Here is a 21,446-nt window from a genome sequence, read left to right as displayed (position 1 = left end):
CATCATGTATGATGACACTGGTGCAGAAAGCCCGTCCTGTGGAGGCTGACAGCCCGGGTTTGAATCCCCTCAGGTGGAATATAACCTTGAGAAAGTTTGAAAGCCTCACTTGCTTCATTTGTAAAATGGGGAGAAAGTAGGACTTGATGCCTGGAACGGGGGGCGCATGAGGCTTAAGGGCGCAGAGTGAGGATCAATAAATGTTCACTAACCGTCGCTGTTACTACCGCGAATGAAGACGAGCTGGGCGTCGGTACTCGCTGAGGACCATGCCAACAAGCCTGGCAGTTTCAAGCATCCTTGCTCTTAACAAACTAAGCCCTTAAGTCCCAGAGGCAGGAAGGCCTCCTTGAAGAGGCGGGGGTGGGGGGGCGGGGGTGGTGGGAGGAAGGGGACGCTGTGACCCGCCGGGCTTGGGAAGGGTGAGGGTGAACTTGACCCGGGGGTGTGCGCGGGGCAGGCCAATCCGCCCCTCGGGCCAACCCGTCCTACCTCGGACCTGGGCTGGCGGAGCAGCTCCCGCGAGTAGGGAGCCGCGCCGGGGACCCCGCCCAGACGGCGGCCGGGTCCCCTGGGCTGGGCGCTGCTGGCGGAGCCGACGGGGCGGAGAGGAGCGCTGCGGGAGGAGGAGTAGGAGGAGGGGGCTGGTCAAGGGAAGTGCGACGTGTCTGCGGAGCCTTTTTATACCTCCTTCCCCGGAGTTCGGTAGCAGACGCTGCCGCCGCCACCGCCATCTGCGCGTCCTCGCGTCTCTGCTCCCAGGAGCCGGGCTCCGAGTTCCAGCTCGCCGGGTACAGCCGCAGCCAGCCAGTATGTCGGGGCTCAAGAAGCAGAAGACGGTAGGCTTCGAGTCGCCTGCCTTCCTCCTCCCCTCCAACCGTACGGCGGCGACCCCGCCGGGGCACTTGGATCCCACCCTCCCCGGGAGGAGGCGAGCAGCCGCGGCGCGGAGGCTCGGGCGCCGGGAGGAGGAGCGGGAGGAAGAGGAGGGCGCGGCGGAGGGAGAGCAGGAGGGCGAGGCTCGGCCGGGACTCCCCGGGAAGCCCTCTCCTGGCAGTCCCTCTCCACCCCGCGCCTCTGGGAACCTGCGCTCCTGAGTCGTCACGCCGGGTTAGACCCCCCAGAGCTTGCAAAGTGGGTCCCGATAAAGAGAAAGGACCAGAGATAGGAAATTTCCTTTCTTCCCCAAGAGCTCTTCCAGACCCGCCTTTTCTCTTGTATGATCTCCTCGCAGGTCGAGCGGGTAGTGGGTTGAGCGGACTAAGGATCTGCCAGGTCTGGTCGCTGGGCACACGTCAGCGACAGTCATTGGGGTTTTGTCCACGGAACCTCCTTGGAGTGGACGTTAATGACAGACATTCATAGAGGAAACGGCAATTATCTAGACTTACAGGAGGAAATTGAATTTCTACGCTGGCAGGATTTAACCTTCTAGCTTCGTTCAGCTCCCTATTGGCACCGGGTGGCACTTCAAGTTCAGTCCTGGGGGACGACTCGGCTTGGGGGAGTGAGATGAGGGGACTGTTTGGAGAGGGCTCTGTTCTATTCGGAATGAATTTGAGCCATCCCCTTTATGGAAAATAGAGGGCTTGCCAAAAAGAAAAGTTCCTTTCCTACTTAGCAATCGGGGCTCCTATAAATTTTGCATCCTTAACAATGGAAGCAGTAATCACAGACTCTTAGAGCTGGAAGGCGCCCTGTAGGCAGCATTTGGGCCACACCAGAGACGCTCTGCAAGCCTTGTTAAGATCCCAACCAGCAGTCTAACTGCTGAGCACTCCTCTTTAACACCACCCTGCAAGCCTCAGAAGATTATGGTGATTATGGAATCGGCTGACCTCTCTCAAATAGTTGTGCTTGGCACATAGTAATAAACATTTATTGAGCACCTATTATTATGAGTAATGTGTTAGTAATGTAATGCATTTGTAGTGTGTGTAATAGTATTATCACTATTATCTTATAATGTTTAGCACTAAAATATCTTTGAAGTGTATTTGTGGTGGGCCAGAGGAGAGATGAAAAAAAACAAGAATTGGGAAGGAGAGTGGCGGTATCCTCGGGGACTAGCAGTGTGGGCTTGAGCACAAGGGAAAGGGAGTGAGGGCTCTGTGGTTTCAGGGGACCACACTGGACCAGCAGGAGGGGCTGGGAGGAAGGCAACATCAATTTGAAAAGGGAGAATGGTAGGGGTCCAGCTGCCTTCTATAGGAGGGATTTGAGAGTGGGAGACTCTCAGTATTGTAATATATTTCAAAATATAGTCAAGTGAAAATCACTTGTGTTACATTCCTATTTCATTTAATTTCAGTAAAATTCTAAATGATGTCTTCTAAATGACAAGCTGCTGTGGCACTTAGTGGCTTTTTGTATCGGTGGAGTTTCAATTATTTTTCCCTGCTTGCATCAAGAATTCCTTTCCAGTTCTGGTGGGGTGGGGGAGCTTTTTCAAGCATTAGTAATAAAGGGGCTGGTGCTCTTTCCGCTTCATGCCTCTAGTCAGCAAGAGCCTGTGAAATGGAGGGTTTGAGAACAGGACTTTACAAAATGATTGCGGGAACCGCACAGTCAGTTCTCAGAGAATGAGAAATTTGAGGCCCAGAGGGTTCGTTTTGGCATTGGTACATTTTGAACCTTCTGTTGTTTGTTTGGGGTGTATGTGTGTTCTGTATAGGATTAAATTAACACCTGAAACAGCCAACAGGACTCCTGAACTTTTATTTAGCCAACATGATTTTAATCCAGGCACCACCACGAGTTCCCAAATGGTCCAGAAAGATACTATGGGGTAAAGCAAGCCAGCTGTAAATGCATATGAAATTTCTCAACCATTAAGTGTTAACTCAAAATGTATTTTGAAATCTTGTAGGCCAAAACAAAATCTGTCCAGACGTGTAAGCTCCGAACTAACCAATTGTTTGAGAAGTGAGTTTTGCCAATCTAGGAAGCTCTCTTAGAAACAAGGTTGGGCTGACCTTTTCAGGGCCTCACGGAGAATTGTCGCGTTATTTTCTGCCATTGTCAACAGAGGACACGTCTCAGTCACTGCAGTCACTTCAGATCTTTGCTGAGCCCTGCTGTGTGCCAGGCAGTCTACCTGGCTGAATACACCTTTCCCAGGGGTTTTTGCCACAGTATGTGGATGAATATAACCTTTAAGTTCAGACCACTCTAAGAAGAGTAAATAGTTTTGGTTTAAATGAGAGAATGTAGGATAATTTTATCACAAACTTGAGAAAAAATGCAATGTTCTTTTATAAGGGAAGGGAGCATATTCCTTCTGTGCTAGGCCTCCTGACCATGGCAACCTGACAGCTACATGTTGCATTCCTCCCTCCGACCCTTGACTTACCTCCAGCTCTGGCCACCTCCCACCCCCACACATAGGTACCCAGGAGAAGGAAAGGGGCAGATCGCCTCAACGACTGGAAAGAAAGGCAGAGACCTGATCCTTTCTTCTTGCATTGTTCCCTGGATTAGCATTTTTCAAGGCCCACAGACGATGTTATTATGTCCTGTAGATAACCAGTCTAAAAAGTCAACTGAGATATTAAATATTTTCCAAAGGATCAAACAAGCCAATGGTTGAGAAGGAGTGAAAGGCTATTGAGAACTTAAAGCTCTCCATAAATGTAAGAGATTATCTACCTTTTTATCATTTTAAAAATTCTGGGCAATACTACCTTATTTTCCTGGAAGTAACTACTCTTAAAACTATTTGAAGATGCTGCCAAATGCCAGACGTGAATTTCCAGATAAGTAACCATTGGAAGGAAGGAGAAACAAGCAGTTCCCAGAGGCCAGGCCCTCAGACACACTGTATTTCATTTCCTTTCTGTGGCAGCCTTCACCCCAGAAAACTGAGTCTCCTTCTAGGGGAAGAGAAATGCCAGGGGCAGGGCAGGATTTAAGTTCAGATCTGTCCAACTTTGAGCTCATGCTTTTGCTCCCCCTATATCTCTGCTTCAGGATGTACCCTCTCTGGCCAATAGTTTGCTCCTCTGTAAGATGGTGGTAATAATGACTTACCCCTTAAAATCGTTGTGAGGAGTAAATAACTCCTAATAAGTGGCTTATACAGTTCCAGGTGCAGAGGAAGTCCCCTCTATGCAGTCGCTGTTGTAATCATTATTATTACACCACATTTGGTGTATTTGATTACACCAAATCACTGTCGTGATTTGGCAAGCAAGGAGAAGAAAGCAAGCACAGGTCATACCATTCTGAAGATTCAGAAAATGGCAACTACCAGAATATCTAATAAGAGCGAACAAATGCAGAAGTCTAGAGCTGACAGTTTGGATGCTTATTGTGAAAAGCTGGAGAGAAGACAAAGGTTGATAATTGGTGTGGACGCAGCAGAGTAACCCAAATGTCAGTAAGATTTTGTCAAGATGTTGCCCAGGAAAGACAATCCCTATATAAGTCAGTATTGGACTAACTTCTCTCCACCCTTCCTGTGCTTTCAGCTGTTTCCAGATCTACCTGAAAGAATGTTGTCCTAGTTCGTGCTGTTATTCCAAGATCATCTGTTTGAACATTTACAATTGAAGATAAATGTTAACCTGCGTTTTAGGTCTCTGAGATAGTCTTTGTCTTCCATCACATTTCTGTTAATGCACGTGGCTCTGTGGTTTTTTAGGGGATTAGACTTAACTTGAACGTGGAACCTTTAGGGAATGAGAGTCTGGGAAAGGAATGAACGATGTCAATCTCAGTCCTAGGAGATTACTATTTATTTCACAATCTATCACTAAATAATAATGGGCACTCATTTGTCCTTGCGTTTGAAGCCTTAGGAAAGTACAGAAACTAAAGGTAAATAAACATAATGGTAGTTCAACTAACCTCTCATCTCCTGGGTGATTTGTTCAGATGACGGCTGAAATGGCATGTGCACCCTGCAGCCTGGCACAGAGTAGCTGCTCAATAAACATTGTTGCATAAACAGCTGCCGAATTCGTTAGAGAATGAATTTGCTTTTGGGATCTATATTTTTCTTAGGTTTCCTCCTCTCCTCTCTTATCTGTGCTTTTGGATGCTCGCTTATTTTTGCCTGGATATTTGTCATGACCACTGAAAAATTACTTGTAGAGATTCTTTGAGGCTTAGGATGAATGGCCTTTTTTTTTCCCAGAGGATTTGCTTTTGTTTCTGCCAGGTGTGTGGCGGCACTGCTAGTCTGGGACCACTTCAAACTAAATTTACCTCTGAACGTGTTTTAGACGACCCAGGTCATGTGAATTGGAGCTGCGATTTTGCACACAAGGGCCAGCTTGTGAATACACCTTCTCAGGGACCCCACCCCCCTACATGTACTTTCAATGCCAAGGCACCTGTCCTTGCAGTCTCTCGGGTGGGAAGTGGGTTTATTCTGGTTCCCTCTTATTTTGAGGGTATGACTCTTAGGAGCCTCAGCTTAATGTAAGGAAGGCCTTTTTATTCTCCCGACTTGGGTGGGTTCTGCCTTTGATTTCTGTTTCACCTCCCCTGTGAGGCTGTCAAACTCAGTTCAAATCTGCCCCCATCAGGATCCAAGTGTCTCCTTGCTTGCCTACCTCTTGGGCTCCTGTCTTCTCAAAGATTTTGGTCTGGCAGTTTCTTACTGTTTTGTGAGCTCTTTGATATTTTTAATTGGATTATTTTATATTATAACCAGCATTTTTTTTATTAATCTCTGCCTCTTCTCGATTCCTGTGTACCGTTAACGTTTCATATCGTACCTACACCTTACCATACCTGTATCATTCTTATAAAGGGAGCACTTTAGGAACAAGTAAACTTAAGTCAAATCGCTAGACAGAAATATTTAATTTAATCCTTTTTCCCTACAAAGCGCTAAGGCCTGGGGTGGTGAGTGCTCACCATGCCTTGGTGGCCTCTGCCTGTGCAAGCATCCTTAGAGATGAGCGTTGTCCTGTCTCATCCTTAGTGTTGGTCCAGTTCAAGTGCATTCCTGTATGAAAGCACCCTTCAGTTTCAACATCCTCCTTGCTTCTTCTGTGCTCCCCTTGGGTACTCTAAGGTCACTGTGCTGCTCTGGCACAACTCTGGGGGAAACTCAGTGAGGCTGGCTAAGATCCTTGACACTTCCCCAGTGCTCCCACAAGTGTGAGAACTGGGCTTCTTCTCTGATGTGACCATTCTGGGACTTTGAGGAGCTCCAGGGGCTGCTGGAATCTGTCCATGCCTCCTCTCCCCTGGGGTCTCTCTGGGATCAGAAGCACACTGAGTGCCCCCTGCTTTCAGAGCCCCCAAAGCTTTTTGTCCCCTCTCTCCGGAAGCCTGGCACCAGGCACAGGACACCACTCCTTTTCAGACTCACACTGGCATCTAAGCTCCCTTTGCTTCTAATAAAGATTAAATACAGCTTTTCAGGAGGTTCATTGGTTAATCAACAACACTGGATTTGTTGCAAATTTGGTCTTGTTCCTCTTTTTGGCATTTTCGATCGCCAAATAATTTTTTCAATTTAGAATAAATTGGTTCACCAGATGGAAATATTTTTTCTCTCTGCAAGAGAGCCACTGTATTAAAACTTGAAAAATAGCTTGCTTCTGATAACACATAGTGTATAAAAAGACTTCCATCAGTTCGCTGGTGTGACTTCCTTTAAAATCTTATCAGCAATTGTTTCTGCATTTCGAATTTACTCCTGAAGTTGATTTTGCTGTAACTGGTATTGTGGAAGCATGACTGCGTCATAAACATGACAAGCTCAGTCTGTGAGCACCAAATACTAATTTTTGGCAATAAAAGTATATGGCCTGTGACCTGTTATAAAGCTTTTCTAAAAGAGTTACATGACTACATTATATTAAAGGCTACATCATTAAAGATGATTATTTCTATGCCAGGTTAATATTTGCTTTAAATACCTAGTTAACAACTCCTTTATATGTTTTGTTATAAAAATGTATTAATTTTTATCCACTAAACATCTACGTCCAGTCTAATAATACCAGTTACCTTTTCTTTTTAATTTATGCTGATGTGTGCCTTAAAAATCATTTGGAGACCTTACTCAGTGACTTAAACTTCCTACAATAAAGTCTGATTTATCCCTATTACCTCATTCACCTACACCCTTCCCCAATCATTATTTATTTATGGATAATTCATACCTTCCCAGTTTCTAGCAAAATCGTCAACTCAAGATATTGGTGATGATTTTTATTTTCATAATTTTCCTACTATTAAAAATCTGAATGAGTGGCCTGCCCAGTAGCATAGTGGTTAAATTCATGTGCTCCACTTCAGCAGCCCAGGGTTCACAGGTTCAGATCCTGGGCACAGACCTACACCACTCCTCAGCAGCCATGCTGTGGCAGCAACCTACATACAAAAATAGAGGAAGATTGGCACAGATGTTAGCTCAGAGACAATCTTCCTCCAGCGAAAAGAGGAAGATTGGCAACAGATGTTCACTCAGGGCCACTCTTCCTTACAAAAAAACCCAAAAAGCATAAAAACCCTGAATGAACTTTTTGGTCCTCCACTGCTGGTCCTGTTGTGTATTATTCTGTTTTCCGTACGGTCTCTAAAATCCCTTCCCTTTTTAGTTCCTGTCAATTCCTCACTTATGTATTTGTTCACTTCATTCACTAAATATTTATTGAATGACCCAATCAGGAACTGCGCCTGCCATAATTAGCTATAGCTACAAAGCCTTATAGTCTTTAATTATAGATTTTTAGCCCATTCAAACTCTGTTTTAAAGTATATTCTAAACATAGCCTTTACTTTTTCTAATTGCAACACCCTACCCACAGCCTTTATATTCTTTCAACCTTTTGCCCAGTCGGTCTTACCGTGGCCTTCAGCCAAAAGCAATAAAAATACCAACTGACTTTGTATATATTTTTTAAATTCCTTTTTCTACTAGGTTAAAATTTTAAATTATTTACTTTTTATTCAGGCTGTTCCTACTTTAAAAATATGTTTTTTAAAGAACCCTAGCATTTTACTTCTGGAAGGAAAATTAAGAGCTGCCTTCAAGCCCTTTATATTACAGTTGACACACAGTATTTAAGAGCTTTGCTACAGCCCAGGGCCATCTTCCCGGCCGGCTGTTCTCAATACTGGCCCTAAGCTGGAACTCTGACCTCCTAATTGCACACTTAGCACTTTTCTCTTTATCACATGCTCTTTGAAAGAGGCCCTACCCATTTTCTACAGCTTTGTTTCTTCTTTTATTTACTGGGAAATATTTTCCTTAAATTAAAAAAAAAGAAAAAAAAAAAAAAACGCTCCCAAGTCGATTATCGGTGAGTCATAGTTACACCCTGATTTAGCCTTAGCATTTTGTTTTGACACTCTAGAGATAGAAAATACAGACTAAAGAGCAGTCTTTGAAAAATGTACCTTTACCATTTTGAAATAGTTTTAGTCGGCCAGCCTGTTTCTCTTTAGAAAATTCAGCCCACTCCCCTAACCTTGCTCACTTCCTTAAGCCTTCTCAAAAGGTTTAATCATTTTATGAAAAAAAAGAAAAGATGCCAATGATTGCATAATGTGCCATACAGATAAAACTATATTAGGCGAGAGTTGGGCCAAGTTCAGTTCCACACTAAAGCCTTAGTTGTTGTAGGTCTCAGAATTTCCCATTTTGTCTCTTAACCCTTCCATTTCCATTGTTTCATAAATTTGTGAAGTACCACAAAGTTGATTACAGTAATTGTGTGGTCCTGCCACATATATCTACCTAAGTTGCTGAGTCCCAATAGAGAGTCTTTTCTTAAATTATATGAGTAATTACAGCTCTTGGACCCCTGGGCACTAAGACAACAAAGTTTTGAGGAAAAATTTTTGCATTCATTCATTGTGTTTAAATTAGCCATATGAATAAGAAGAGATCTAATAAAACCTAGACATTAAAATTTCAACTGTGGGATTTGCATGTTTCTCAGGAGTTGTGATTTTTAGAGCATGTTTTGTTAGAAAGTTACTCCTCTGTTTTGACTTGCTTATCACCGGCATTGAGCGCTTCTTTTGTGGCTGTCACAGTTCCAGAGGTTTCCTGCGTATTAACTCATTGAGTCCTCACCATCTCATGAAGCGAGTTTGTGAACAAATAGTCAGACAGGAACTCATTTAAGTGAAGGAAATCTTTAGAGAGTTACCCTTAGGAGAAGCTAAAATCTTATTAGCTCTTCTGTGGTTAGTAAGTTGTTTATTTCACAGAGGCAATGAGACTTCAGGCCAAGTAGCCAACACAGCTGGGTAGGTAACAGCAATGTTTTACTACTTCATTTGTAAAATATTTTGGCAGCTGCCTACTGCTAATATCTCAAGATAATAATAATGAATTCTATTTAGAGACGTTCCCCAGCACTTTTTAAAAAAGACCGACTGGCTCCCACTAGCAAATGCATGTTACCTTTGTCATCACATAACGTTTCTTTCCTTATTGTGACATAAAGTGAATAATTGGAAAATAAATTTTCTTTGTGCTCAGACTCAACAAGTGTGGGTAATAGTTTTTCTTGCTTAGCCTTACCACCATGTCAGTATTCAGCAAATGTGAACAGAATGACTTGTTTCTGCCACAGCTGCTAATGCTTGCGCCAAGTGATAACTGTGCTTTGTAGATGATAAAAGGAAAGCGGGCCACCAATGTGTTTTTCACATTTGACCCAACTTGAAGTCAAGGCTTAAGGATGTTGGCAACCAGATAATGCTTCTATTTCACTGGGGACCAATAAGGAGTGACTAGAAATAGGGAGATTGTAAAAGGCACCTTCCATGATTGGATGAAACATTTTGGGGAATTGTCTCATTCTACAATTATAGGTCCGGAACGTCCAAGTTTTTAGCAATCCTGGGCCATAGTCTCAGTGATGGCCACTAGAAAGGCCTGGATTCTGATTCTGAGGAGATCATTTTGTGAGAGGCTGGACCCGTTGCTCATGTGGAGGAGAGTGGCATTGGCTGGGTGTAATTGTAGGAGGTGAGATGGGACTCCTTTACTGGAGAGGAGTTATGTTATTTAAGTGAAGAGAGTAGTGGTGATAGTATAGAAATTAAATCACGGGAACCATGCCTTCCCAGGGTGAGACACCTTGGATACAAAATTCTGTCAAAAGGACATATTGTCTCTGCACAGTAGCCACATTTAGTGAATGGAAAAATCTGAGTCATCATAAATACCTGGTTTCTTCCATTTTCTTCTCAGTGTTGAGGCTGTGATTTAATAAGCCTTTTAAACATCACACTATGATATTAATTCTTGATGACATTATAAGTCTCCGTCAGGGTTCAGGAAGGTACCTTGTTGATCCAACTGGGTTCTTCTTTTTAGGTTCCTGGACCCAGTTCCAAAGTGTGTGTGTGTGTGTGTGTATAGGCTTCCCCACACCAACAAGTGTTCTCGGATGCCAGCAGTATCTGAGAATTGTTCTGACACTACCTACCCAGAGACACAATCAGATTCCACAGGTAAAGAACTCAGTCCTACAAGACCGCTGTCCACTTCAGAACCTGTCTAAAGTCCAGTTTGTTACCTGTGCTCCTGACTGACTGGCTATAGATCATAAGTTCCCAGGAACCACGACACCCTCCTCTGGTTTAATTTGCTACAACAGCTCACAGAACTCAAGAGAACCCATTTACCCACTAGATTATTGATTTATTACAAAGGATATTAAAGGATACGAATAAACAGCCAGATGAAGAGATACATAGGGTGAGGTCCTGAACAAAAGAGCTCCTGTCTTCATGGAACTTGGAGCCTGGATTCAACCTCAAGCCTCCCATCCCTCCCGGAACTCGGTTGGGGGGGGTGGGGGGGATGTTCTGAAAGCTCCAATCCTTTGATCACATGGCCGGTTCTCCTGGCAACCAGCCCTCACCCTTGGGTGGGGTCCACAGATCACCTTCGCTGACATAAACAAGCCATCCATTTCACTTTTATGGCCCTGGGCCATTTTCAGGAGCTGAGGACAATAGACCAAATGTTATTACAAAAGATGCTCCTGTTGTGTTTATCGCTCAGGAAATTCCAAGGATTTGGGGAGCTGTGAGCCAGGACTTGTGGATGAAGACCAAATTTATCTGAGAAATATATTTCAGCCATCTGAATGACCAAAATATATATAATTCTTATAAATGACAATTTTGCAGTTCCCTAAATAGGGGAAGGAAACAGGCATTTATTTAGGGACTTTCCATACAGTATTTCATCTCATCTTCATAATGGCCTATGAAGTAGTTGATGTTCTTATCCACATTTTATAGTTGAGAACTGTAAGGCTTATTGAGCTTAAATAACTTGCCTGAGGACAAACAACCGTAAGTGGAAATGACTGCCTCCTAACCATCAATACCATGTTTTCAATCATTTTTTTTCCTTCGTTTAATGTTACAGATGTAACGGATACTATGACTGTCATAATGAAGAAGATTATTCTGATTATTTAAGCATAGATTTTAATTTTGTCTTTGTGGATGCAGATTAATGCAGTGAAGAAACTAAAAAGACGATGTGGTTTCTTTGAAAGTGATTTTCCTCAGGGTTTTTTTTTGGAATGTTGTATAATTTTTAGAAGATGTGGATTTTAGCAAATGCTATTAAAAGGCAATAAATGTTAGTTTGCCTGAGGCTCCGCGGCCAGTTATAGGAACAGTAGTGTTTGGAATTGAACCCAAAATTTCACCTTAATAATACAAAGCTTCAGTGTTCTAGTGGGTGAATGCATATACTCAAGAATGAGTGTCCCTGGAAATAATTGCAGTGACTTACATGTAACTCTAGACCTTGCCTTGTTTGTTATGTGAGCTCCGCACAGTCGAGCATTCATGAGTTACAAGTTCCCAAAGCCCCACAAGCTACGGGCCTGTTCTCTGGATGTGCTAGAGGTTTCATTGGCATTTCCACAGCTCAGCACAGAATTTAATCTTTCATGGTTGAAGGAGCCCGTGTCATATACACAGCCTCATTACCAGAACCAATGGTGAAAGTATAAGAAAACACAGAGAGGTAACGAAACCTACCCTACGGTGGAACACTTACAGAGCCAGCATTTGGAAGGGTTCCTAGGACCTGTGTTGAACACTAGGCTCATGTAGTTTAGAGCATCTTCTGAGCGCAGTTACACATTTCTAGGAGACTTGATTTGATGTGCATTGTGTTTCCATGAGGGTAATTGCCACCTCCCTGAATTATAACGGGGTTCCTCTGGGTATGCATAATACCTTTCTTTCGTCATGCTCAGTAAGGCTTATTCACAAATTCTTATTAATTATCCTAGCAGCTCCCCAGAATGGGTAGTTATAAGTATTATAAATCATAGATGAGGACACTAAAATAGGGAGCAGCGGTAAATTCCCCGGGGCATTCTCGTCTGCCAATATAATAATAGAGACAACCCAAGTTTACCAAGTTCAGTGGCCTAGTACTTTGTTTTGTTTCAGAATAGATAGAAGCTCAGGGACATCTGAATGACATTTGGAATGAAGGGTTTCTTACTGGCATTGTACTGAGTTAATTGTGTGCTGTGAAACATGATACGGCCTCGTTTTCACTGGGAGCTCTAGTTCTGGAAAGGCTACAACACACAAAGTAAGTGATTCAGCTGATTATACATATTTTTATAGGCTTCTAAAAAACTAACATATGATCCTGGAACTAGAGAAAGTTGTACATTCAAATTTTTCTGCCCTTTTTTGTATGTTTCTGTGTGTGTTTATTTTAATGAAGAGACTGGGAACTAAACCATTCTTTGCTGCTAGTTCATCCTAGATTGCCTTCTTATTTCCATGGAGCGTAAAAATTCTGAAGCCGCGTCTGTCTTCGTTGTATCATGCTGGTTGTCTTTGTGTATAGTTGTATATAAAATGTGGACCTAGTAATTACCTGAAAATTTGATGTAGGCAGCGGCTCGAGGAAAGAGAAGGATACAAGAGTCAAGGAGCTGTCTGGGGGACCTCGATCCTGTGGACCAGGAGTTAGGAAATTATATCCTGTGGGCTGCATTCGGTCCCCTGCCTGTTTTGGTCTGACCTGTGAGCTAAGAATGGTTTTTACATTTTTTAAATGGTTGGGTAAAAATCTCAAAGGAAGAATTATATTTTATGACATGTGAAAAGTATATGAAATTCAGATTTCAGTGTCTATAAATAAAGATGATTGGAACACGGCGGCGCCCATTCATTTACACATTGTCTGTGGGGGCTTTCACAAGAGATAAGTATTTGCAATAGACCATATGGTCTGTAAAGCTGGAAATATTTACTGTCTGACCCTTTAAGAAAAGTTTGCCACCTCTTGCTGTTGACCGTGGGGCCAGTGTTCAGTTCTGACTGACTGACCCAGGTCAGTGGCCTGTCAGGATGTCACTCACATCTGAATTCAGAAAGCTGAGTACCTGGCTTTCCTTCATGAGTCCCCATTGAGTTGTGTTTGGTGTGTTGCTATTGTTTTGTTTTAAAAACATATTATTTTTAAAAAGGTTCTGTGGAACTCGTTGTGCTTCCTTTAATGATGTTATTGAGGTTATTCTTCCTTAGTTATGACACGTTAGTCTCCCTGTAAAGAGCCATGGAAGAAATTTCTATCTTGTTTTAGTACCAGGAGGGTTATACTTTTCTGAGGTTTGTTCTAGAAATTCATAGAGCTCTCCTTACGGTCCCTCCTCAGAGAGCCCTTCACCTTCTCCCTATTATTTTAAGACTGTCCAGGGCTCTGTGTCCGCAGGGCCTTATTGAAACCAGTTCATTGAGTGCTTTCTGATCTAATGTTCTACCTTTCCCGGAGGCTTATAAACAAATCCCTTCAAGATGGATAAAGACGGAGATCAGAGATTCTTCATCTTGAGTACAGAGAATTCAGGGAGGTTGTGAATATGGGTGGGGAAATTATATTTTATGACCTATCACAGAAATTTCTTGCTTCCTTTCATGATGAACACAGACAACAAACCACAGTAGTGTTAGCAGTAAGTTGTGATTGTGTCATCAATAGAAATGACAGATATTTTCTTATCACATTATGTTGTTGCTTATGTCACAAAAATATCTGTGCTCTTTGCTACTACACGATTAAGATAGTTGTCACAGCTATCTAAACAGCTAGATCTTGTTATTTAATGTGTTGATAAAGAAGCATATTTATTACTGTGCTGTAATTTTTAAAAACCATTTTGATAACTGTAGTTAGTTTTTTTCTTTGTAATCTTTTGTGTTTTATTTTATATGTTTAAAAATGTTTTTCTAAGAAGGGGTCCATAGGCTACCAACAGGCTTCTTGACTCAAAAAAGGATAAGACACCTCCGTGCGTGGTATACCCACGCGGGCACATGCACATAATTTTTATGTGCAGTGTATGAGGGTCCACAGACCCCGTACAAAGCCCATGTCTGCTATCTGCAGTTTAAGAACCCATGCCCTATTGGCTAAAATTCAAGATAGCAGGCCACATGAGGAAGGGTTTTTATCTTCTTTTATTTTTTGAGGCCCCATTCAAATGAATCACTTATGGCAATCGATCTACAATACCCACTTCGTCATGGTATTGATTCTGGCTGTCATCATTTAGTATTATCTCTTTCTTCCATAACACAAGGATGGTATATGTCCTCATAAAATAATTCTCTTGGCTTTTTCCATATCATCTCTTGATGTTTTTCAGTGAGAAATTAAAAATCTACTGCTTAATACTCTTTGATTTGTAGTTTGTATTAGAAAAAGATTTTAGTCTTTGACTTTTCAGAGCTTGACATGTATGTATTTCAAAAGTTTGAAAGTAGCTACAAAGTACAAATGCCACCAGAGGTTAGTGACATACTTCTATGTCATAGTGACATAGTTCATATTGTTCTATGCCTTGAGTAGTTTTGTAGTTGTTTTGATTAATCAAGAGTATTTACTGTTCCTGTATAGGGAAGCCAAGTTTCATTTGAGAATATCGTTCTCTGCTAATGCTTGTGTGTTGTAAGTCCCTGGTTAGGATTCGCTTTACACCTGCACAAGTGTTATGCTCTCTTGTGTTCCTTTCATAATGCTGGTATTCTGAATGCTTCCATAATTTATTAAGATCTGAATGGGACCTTATTGGTGATCTCATCCGGTGTTTCTCAGCCCTGCTATGCTTTACAAAATATTGATGCCTGGACCCCACTCCCAGAAAATCTGATTGAATTACTCTGTGTTGGGTTCTTTAAAAGCTGCCTGGGAGGCCCTCGGTTCAGCCTGGCTTGAGAACCACAGCCTAGCCTAGTTCCTCTCGCTTACAAACGTGGAGCCTTGTGACATGCCCGAGGGCCACTAGCTAGGTAGTAACAGCTTGGTTTTCTCTACTTCAGAATGCTATTTGCCCTTTTCAGATTTTTTTCAAAAACGTTAGGCCATTTACCAGTTAAGGCAGACTTCTGTGATTGCTGCATTCCTCATGGAGTATTTAAAATTAAATATTCCAGCTGGAGTGTTTAAAAGCTTGCCATCCATGTCCTGTTTTGCCATTACCCAGTGAGCAGAGAGCTTCCTGGAAAAACCTGAAGACCATTCTTCCTTAGTCAGCTGTTCTTGGCTATGGTGACTATTTGTCCCTGTTTATGGGAAATTTACCCCATTCCCATATCACAATTAAGAGAGTGGCCCATTTTTTTAAATAGCTTGTGATTCCTGATAAGTTTCCAGACCTCACTGTTGAACCTGATATGTTGCAATGGGAAGAAATCAAAATAGATTCCCTTGTCACATTTGCTGGACTTGAGTATTAAGAACTCACATTGGAAAAACCCTCCAAAAATGAGTGCCTTTCCTTTCTGAGTTGTCAGTGTAACTATTGCATTTCTGGGAATGATATATAAATACCTTAGGGGCAGAAATGCGGTCCATTTATGTATTTCAAACCTATCATCTAAAATTACATAGAGTGAATCAAATTAATTTATAATCTTTGTGCCTTTTCCACCCAAGCTGATTTCTTGCCTTTAATGATCATGGGTTTTGATCAACTTTATCTCATTAGGTTCAAAAAATTAATAATACATTGACTTAAAAAGCACTTATCTTCACAGAGATTATTCATTATTAATGCAATAAATAAAAGAAAAAGCAGACATTTAATGCCGATATTTAGGCTTAAAAAGATTAGACGCATCAAGCTTAAATTCTTAAAATGATGCTTAAATTAACTGCAGGTTTTCTGATTTACAGTTAGTTTCTTTAGGACAGAAGCTTTCTTTTACTTTCTTTTTCCTTCTTTGTTATTTTGAAGTGAATTTGGTTATAATTATTTTGAAAACTATGTGTCCATATATGTTAAATCTAAAAGAAATTAACATTTTACCTTGTTGTGTACCTCTTCTGGACTGTCTTCATTTTCCTAGGCAATATAATTTTGAAATTTTGTAGAGTAGAATCCCTTTCTCAAGTTACTACTGGAGAGCCATCCACTATGTCTTTATAGGATAACACATTAACTATATAAAATTTATGTCACATGCATGCATGTGGATTGTACTTTAAACCATTCTATATCCAAGGCCATATAGGCGTGCACCTGCCAAAGTATGGAGGTTAAAAAAATGTGATCACAGAGTCGAGAAAACAAACTTTTTTTTAAAGCTATATTTAGCCTTATGAATAGAGATAAGCATTTAAATGTATGTTTTAAGAATTGATTTTGAAAATAAAAGATTTCATGGAGCAAAGATTTAAGCATTAAAAAAACCCCGTAAAATGGCAAGAAAAAATAAGAATCTTTTACTATTTCAGAAGCAGGAAGACCTAAGTGTGACACACAAACTCAGATACCACACACATATACACACAAAAAATAGGTGAATATAAAAACATTTTAAAAATTACATGCCCCCAATTTTTTAAAATTAAAACTAAGTCAAAAGACCAACAGTAAACTGGGGGAAAGTTTGTGACTCATAGAAGACAGAAGGCTGCTTTCCAAAATATATAAAACTCTTACAAATCAATATTTAAAAAGTCAGCCATCCAGTAGAAAAAATGTGAGGAAAGAATATGGAAGTTCACAAAAAATATATAAATGGCTCTTACACATATGAAAAGATGCTCAATCTCATTCTTTATAAGAAATGCAAATTAAAAGTATGAGATTTAATTTTTTTGCTGGTCAGATTGACATAGGTAAAAACTTAAGCCAACATGTTATATTGGTAAGGGTGTGAAGGAACAAGCATCACATATGTTGCTTGTGGAGCTGTGCGACAGTACGATCTTCAGAGAGATGTTTGGAAATATCTATCAAAATTAAAAATTAAAATGAGCATGTTCTTTGAGTTAGCAATTTAAATTCTAGAACTTTTTTCTATAGAGATCTTGCAAATGGATATTCTTGGCAGCATTTTGTAACAAAGGGTTGCAAACTAAGTATCAATCAATAGGCTTGTTAAAGTATATTGTCTGTACTATTTTGTTATTATAATATCCATAGTAGAGACTAATTTGCAACAGTTAAAAAAGAATGAAGGACCCCCTAAATGCACCAGTATGAAAGGATCTCCAAGCATTTTGTTAAGTAAAAAATGGCATAGTACAAAACAGTGTCTATAGTCTGGGACCATTTAGGAGAAAAAAGAAAAAAGGATACATATATATAAAAATGCGTAGAATATTTCTGGAAAGACACATAGTAAGCTAATAGTATTGTTGCCTCCAGCAAAGAGAACTGAGTGGCTAGTTAGGAGATTTACTTTTCAAAAACAGAAAACTATATCTATTTATCTAATGTATAGGTATAGTCAAGAACTATGAAGGGTCTGCGATTTTATCCCACTTGCAATCTAATAGTTAGCTTGCCATAGTTTTATGCATGCTGGCAGAAAACATGAGACTCCTGGGTCAGAGACAAAACACTTTATTATTTATGGCACAGCGAGCAGTATGAACATCAGCGTGTGTGTTGGTTTCTCTTCCCCCATCTCCCATGGAGGTGGCATGAATGCTTCTAGATGGATATCCACACAGGCAGTGAGTTGCATTACAAGAGAGGAACTGTAAGTGCAGGGAACCTGACTCTTTTACAATGAACAATAGGCAGCCTGGCCCTTTGCTCTGGAGGGAGATATTATCTCTGTTGTACAAAGCTGTTCACTATACAGACATCCTTGAAAAGATAGTCTAGCATAAATGGAGTTAGCACCCCACTCAAAAGATATGGAGACACAAGAGACCCATGGAGAATCGTCTGTCTCTTATTTATTTACTTGTAAATGTGTGCATGCATATACATAGACGAGGTTTGAAGGCTGATTGTAACTCCTGATACTTTGAGACTTTCAGATAATTTGTGTGGAGTGTGAACTTGTTGGTCATTGGTCAGATTATTAGGCCTGGGTCTGGTGTCACCTAACTCTGCCTAGATCAAGGGACGCTGTGGTCACAAACTCCACTCTTGCACCTGATCCACTATCTGCAAGGACAAGTTATTGGTCAAGAGGGGCCCCAGCTGAGAATGAGAACATGAATTAATTAGCACAACTCATTCTCTGCTACTGTAACAAACAACAGTAGTTGCTACTTTGGGCACTCGTGGTACTCTCAGATTTGAGAACTAGACCCATTATTTTCTTTTTACTGGAGTGAACCTTCCTTTGTTTGGCTTCATTTAGCTTGGTTTCACACTGAAATCAATTTTAGGCCTGTGCTGTGCAAGTATGAATTGAAAATGGGCAGGGGGTGGGGGTGGCTTTCTTGGCTTTGGCACCTGGATGACAAAGTACTCCAGAAACAAGCTTTCATTCATCCACGGGACACACTGGATTTCTGTCTTACAGTTCTGAGTGGGCCAGAAGGAGTCACTGTGGATCTTTGGAGGGATGAATTAGCATCCTGTAAACAAGGTGTTGAGTCCCTCCTGAGTCACCTTGAATGCTCCCTTTTTTTGCAGGGGCAATGATCCATATTTTTAAACTTTAAGTATAAGATGTAATATACATATAGAAAAAGATATAAATCTTAAGTGTACTGCCCAGTGAATTTTCATAAAGTGGACACACTGTGTAACCAGCATCCAGATTAAGAAACAGAATACTATCTGAATCCCAGGAGCTGTTTCCAATCACTAAGTCTCTCTCCCAAGGTAACCATCCAATTAGTCTTGCCTAGTTTTGAACTTTATTTAAGCGGAATTGTGCATCATATACTCTCGTGTGTATGGCTTCTTTTGCATCCAAGTTATATTTGTGAGAGTCAGGCATATTGTCCATATTGTTCATGTGTGGTTGGAATTTGTTCATTCTCATTTCTGCGTAGCAGTGATTCTCAACCAGGGGTGATTCTGCCCCTCAGGGGACATTTGACAATGTCTGCAGATATTTTCTGGTTGTCACAACTTGGGGCGGGGGGAAGGCTGCTGCTAACCATCCTACAATGCACCGGACAGCCCCCTACGACAAGGCCCAAAATATCAATAGTGCTGAGGTTGAGAAACCCTGCTATATAGTATTCCATCATGTGACTATACCACAATTTAAGAAATACGTAGTATTTAGAGCCTCAACTTTAGCATTCACGAGCATTACACAGCTCAGCCCTGGCTTTGAAATTCTTGAAACCATGCCCTACCACAGTCTCCTCAAAATAAAGAAATACCAAACAGGAGATGTTTTTACATTTAAGATAAGTATTACAGTCAAAATGAATTATGTATAGTCTTGGTCATAGAAAAAAATTGTATATTTTGGAACTACTCCAAGAATTTAAAGAGATTCCCAGAGTAAGAGCATGAATTGGGCTAACTCAAGGTTTTCATCAAAGAACGAAGACATGAGGGATGGTTCTTAAAAACAGCTTTATTGAAGTATAATTTGCATATCATAAAATTCACCCAATTTAAGTGTACTATTCAAAGACTCCTAGTAAATTACAGAGTTGTGCAACCATCACCACAATCTAATTTTAGAACATTCATCACACCAAAAAGATTCTTTGTGCCCATTTGCAGTCACTCCTGTTCCTATCCTGAGTCCTAAGAAACCAGCAGTTTACTTTCTGTCTCCCAATATTTTGCTTTTCTGAATGTTTCCCACAAATGGAATCACAAAATATGTGGTCTTTTGTGTCTGGCTTCTTTCACTTAGCATAATGTGTTCAAGGTTCATCCATGTTGTAGCAAGTATTATTACTGCATTCTTTTTTATGGTAGAATAGTATTCCATTGTATGAATATATGACAGTTTGTTTATCCATTCACAAGTTGATGGACATTGGGTTGTTTCTAGTTTGGGGCTGTTATGAAAAATGGACATGGAGGATTCTGAAGCACAGCTAGGTAAATGGCTAATACAAATAGGCTTTTGAAAAAGGGACATGATTCTGCAGGAGATGATCTATATCGTTTTCAAGGATAATTTTTTGAGCACTTAAAAAAATAGAATAAGAAGGAGAAAAGACTAGAGAATGACACAAGGAGTATTAAGACTTTACAGGGAAAAGAGACCTCTGATTTTTACCCATACAGACTATAGCACTTTTGAAGACATTTTATAAACAAGTAGGCTCAGCAAAGCTCTGCCTTAAAGGGAAGGATAATACATAATTGTTTGGTTGCAATAAAAGAAGTCATAAAGATGACTCATTTTAGTAATCTCATGGTAAAATAAGTCATAATTCAAAAGGACAGATCGTTGCAAGGACAGATACCTATGGGGCCAGAGTATTCATTATTAAAAGATGTTGTAGAGAAAGGAGAACTCAGGTTGAAGTCAGGGCTTGTACCTCATAGGATTGTGAAGATGACATATAGGAGTTGCCTGAAAGTTCTTTTTAAATCATAAGGCATTCTATACAGGTGTGAGGATTTACTGTAACTAAACAAAGTAAGGTCCTGAAGCCACTCATATGGAAATTGGATGTTGGGAGCCAAAGGAGTTACCTAGAGGCAGGATTGCATCCATAGGAGGTGAATTTGTGCCAAATACCAGTAGAATGGGATGCCTCCAAAGTAGTGAACCCCTGACCCAAGCCCCTTCACCTTTCACTGAAGATGTTCAAACAATGGGAATCTATTTAACTGTGTGGGATCACGTGGCTTCATGGAATGAAAGCTGTTCATTTTATTAGACCACAGTAATGATTCTGTAGCTGTGAGTGGGAGAGGTTGGGGAGAATGGAGAGGGTCAGAACACTTCATCCTGACTACTGCTTTCTCTTTCCTCCCCGTCTGCTCGCTCCCTCCAAGGGAGAACACTTTATATAACTAAACAAAAATTCTTAACATAGCAACTAAACCTCTCCTTTGCAATAAAATAAACAAGATAAGGGACTTTTCACATTACGAAAAGATGTCAATGCCTTTTAGTAGTTCCTTCTCAAGGATTTGTTTATACAGCATTACATATACAACATTATATACTCAATAGGGCAAAATGAAACTGAACTATTGAAAAAAGTTAAGATAAAGTAAGTCATAATAAATTTTTCCATCCTAAGTTTTTTTTTCTCATTTTACTAGAAAGGAAGTTAAACT

The 21,446-nt window shown here is 40.8% G+C and overlaps 2 protein-coding genes across 3 annotated transcripts in view; one reads left to right on the top strand and one right to left on the bottom strand.

The window, feature by feature from the left end:
• Window positions 1-2: 2 nt before the first annotated feature.
• On the bottom strand, window positions 3-734 carry LOC139083379 (uncharacterized). Its single transcript, XM_070619518.1, has 2 exons — window positions 493-734; window positions 3-150 (listed from the first exon to the last, which is right to left on the bottom strand). The coding sequence occupies exons 1-2, from the start codon at window positions 732-734 to the stop codon at window positions 3-5; spliced, it is 390 nt and encodes a 129-aa protein (XP_070475619.1).
• The window catches only part of PAPSS2 (3'-phosphoadenosine 5'-phosphosulfate synthase 2), a 78,784-nt gene continuing 57,758 nt past the window's right edge, over window positions 421-21,446 (top strand). Inside the window, exon 1 of one of the 2 annotated variants that reach the window (XM_008518435.2) lies at window positions 421-839. In XM_008518435.2, coding sequence (XP_008516657.1) covers window positions 813-839 — 27 coding nt within the window. In that variant the 5' untranslated portion in view covers window positions 421-812. The remainder of the gene's footprint in view (window positions 840-21,446) is intronic. The other variant, XM_008518436.2, reaches the window with a different exon arrangement.

Source organism: Equus przewalskii, chromosome 1 (genome assembly GCF_037783145.1).
Source record: "Equus przewalskii isolate Varuska chromosome 1, EquPr2, whole genome shotgun sequence".
NCBI lineage: Eukaryota > Metazoa > Chordata > Mammalia > Perissodactyla > Equidae > Equus > Equus przewalskii.
The sequence above is the reverse complement of the archived record's forward strand: the minus strand, read 5'-3'. Positions and strand labels throughout refer to the sequence as shown.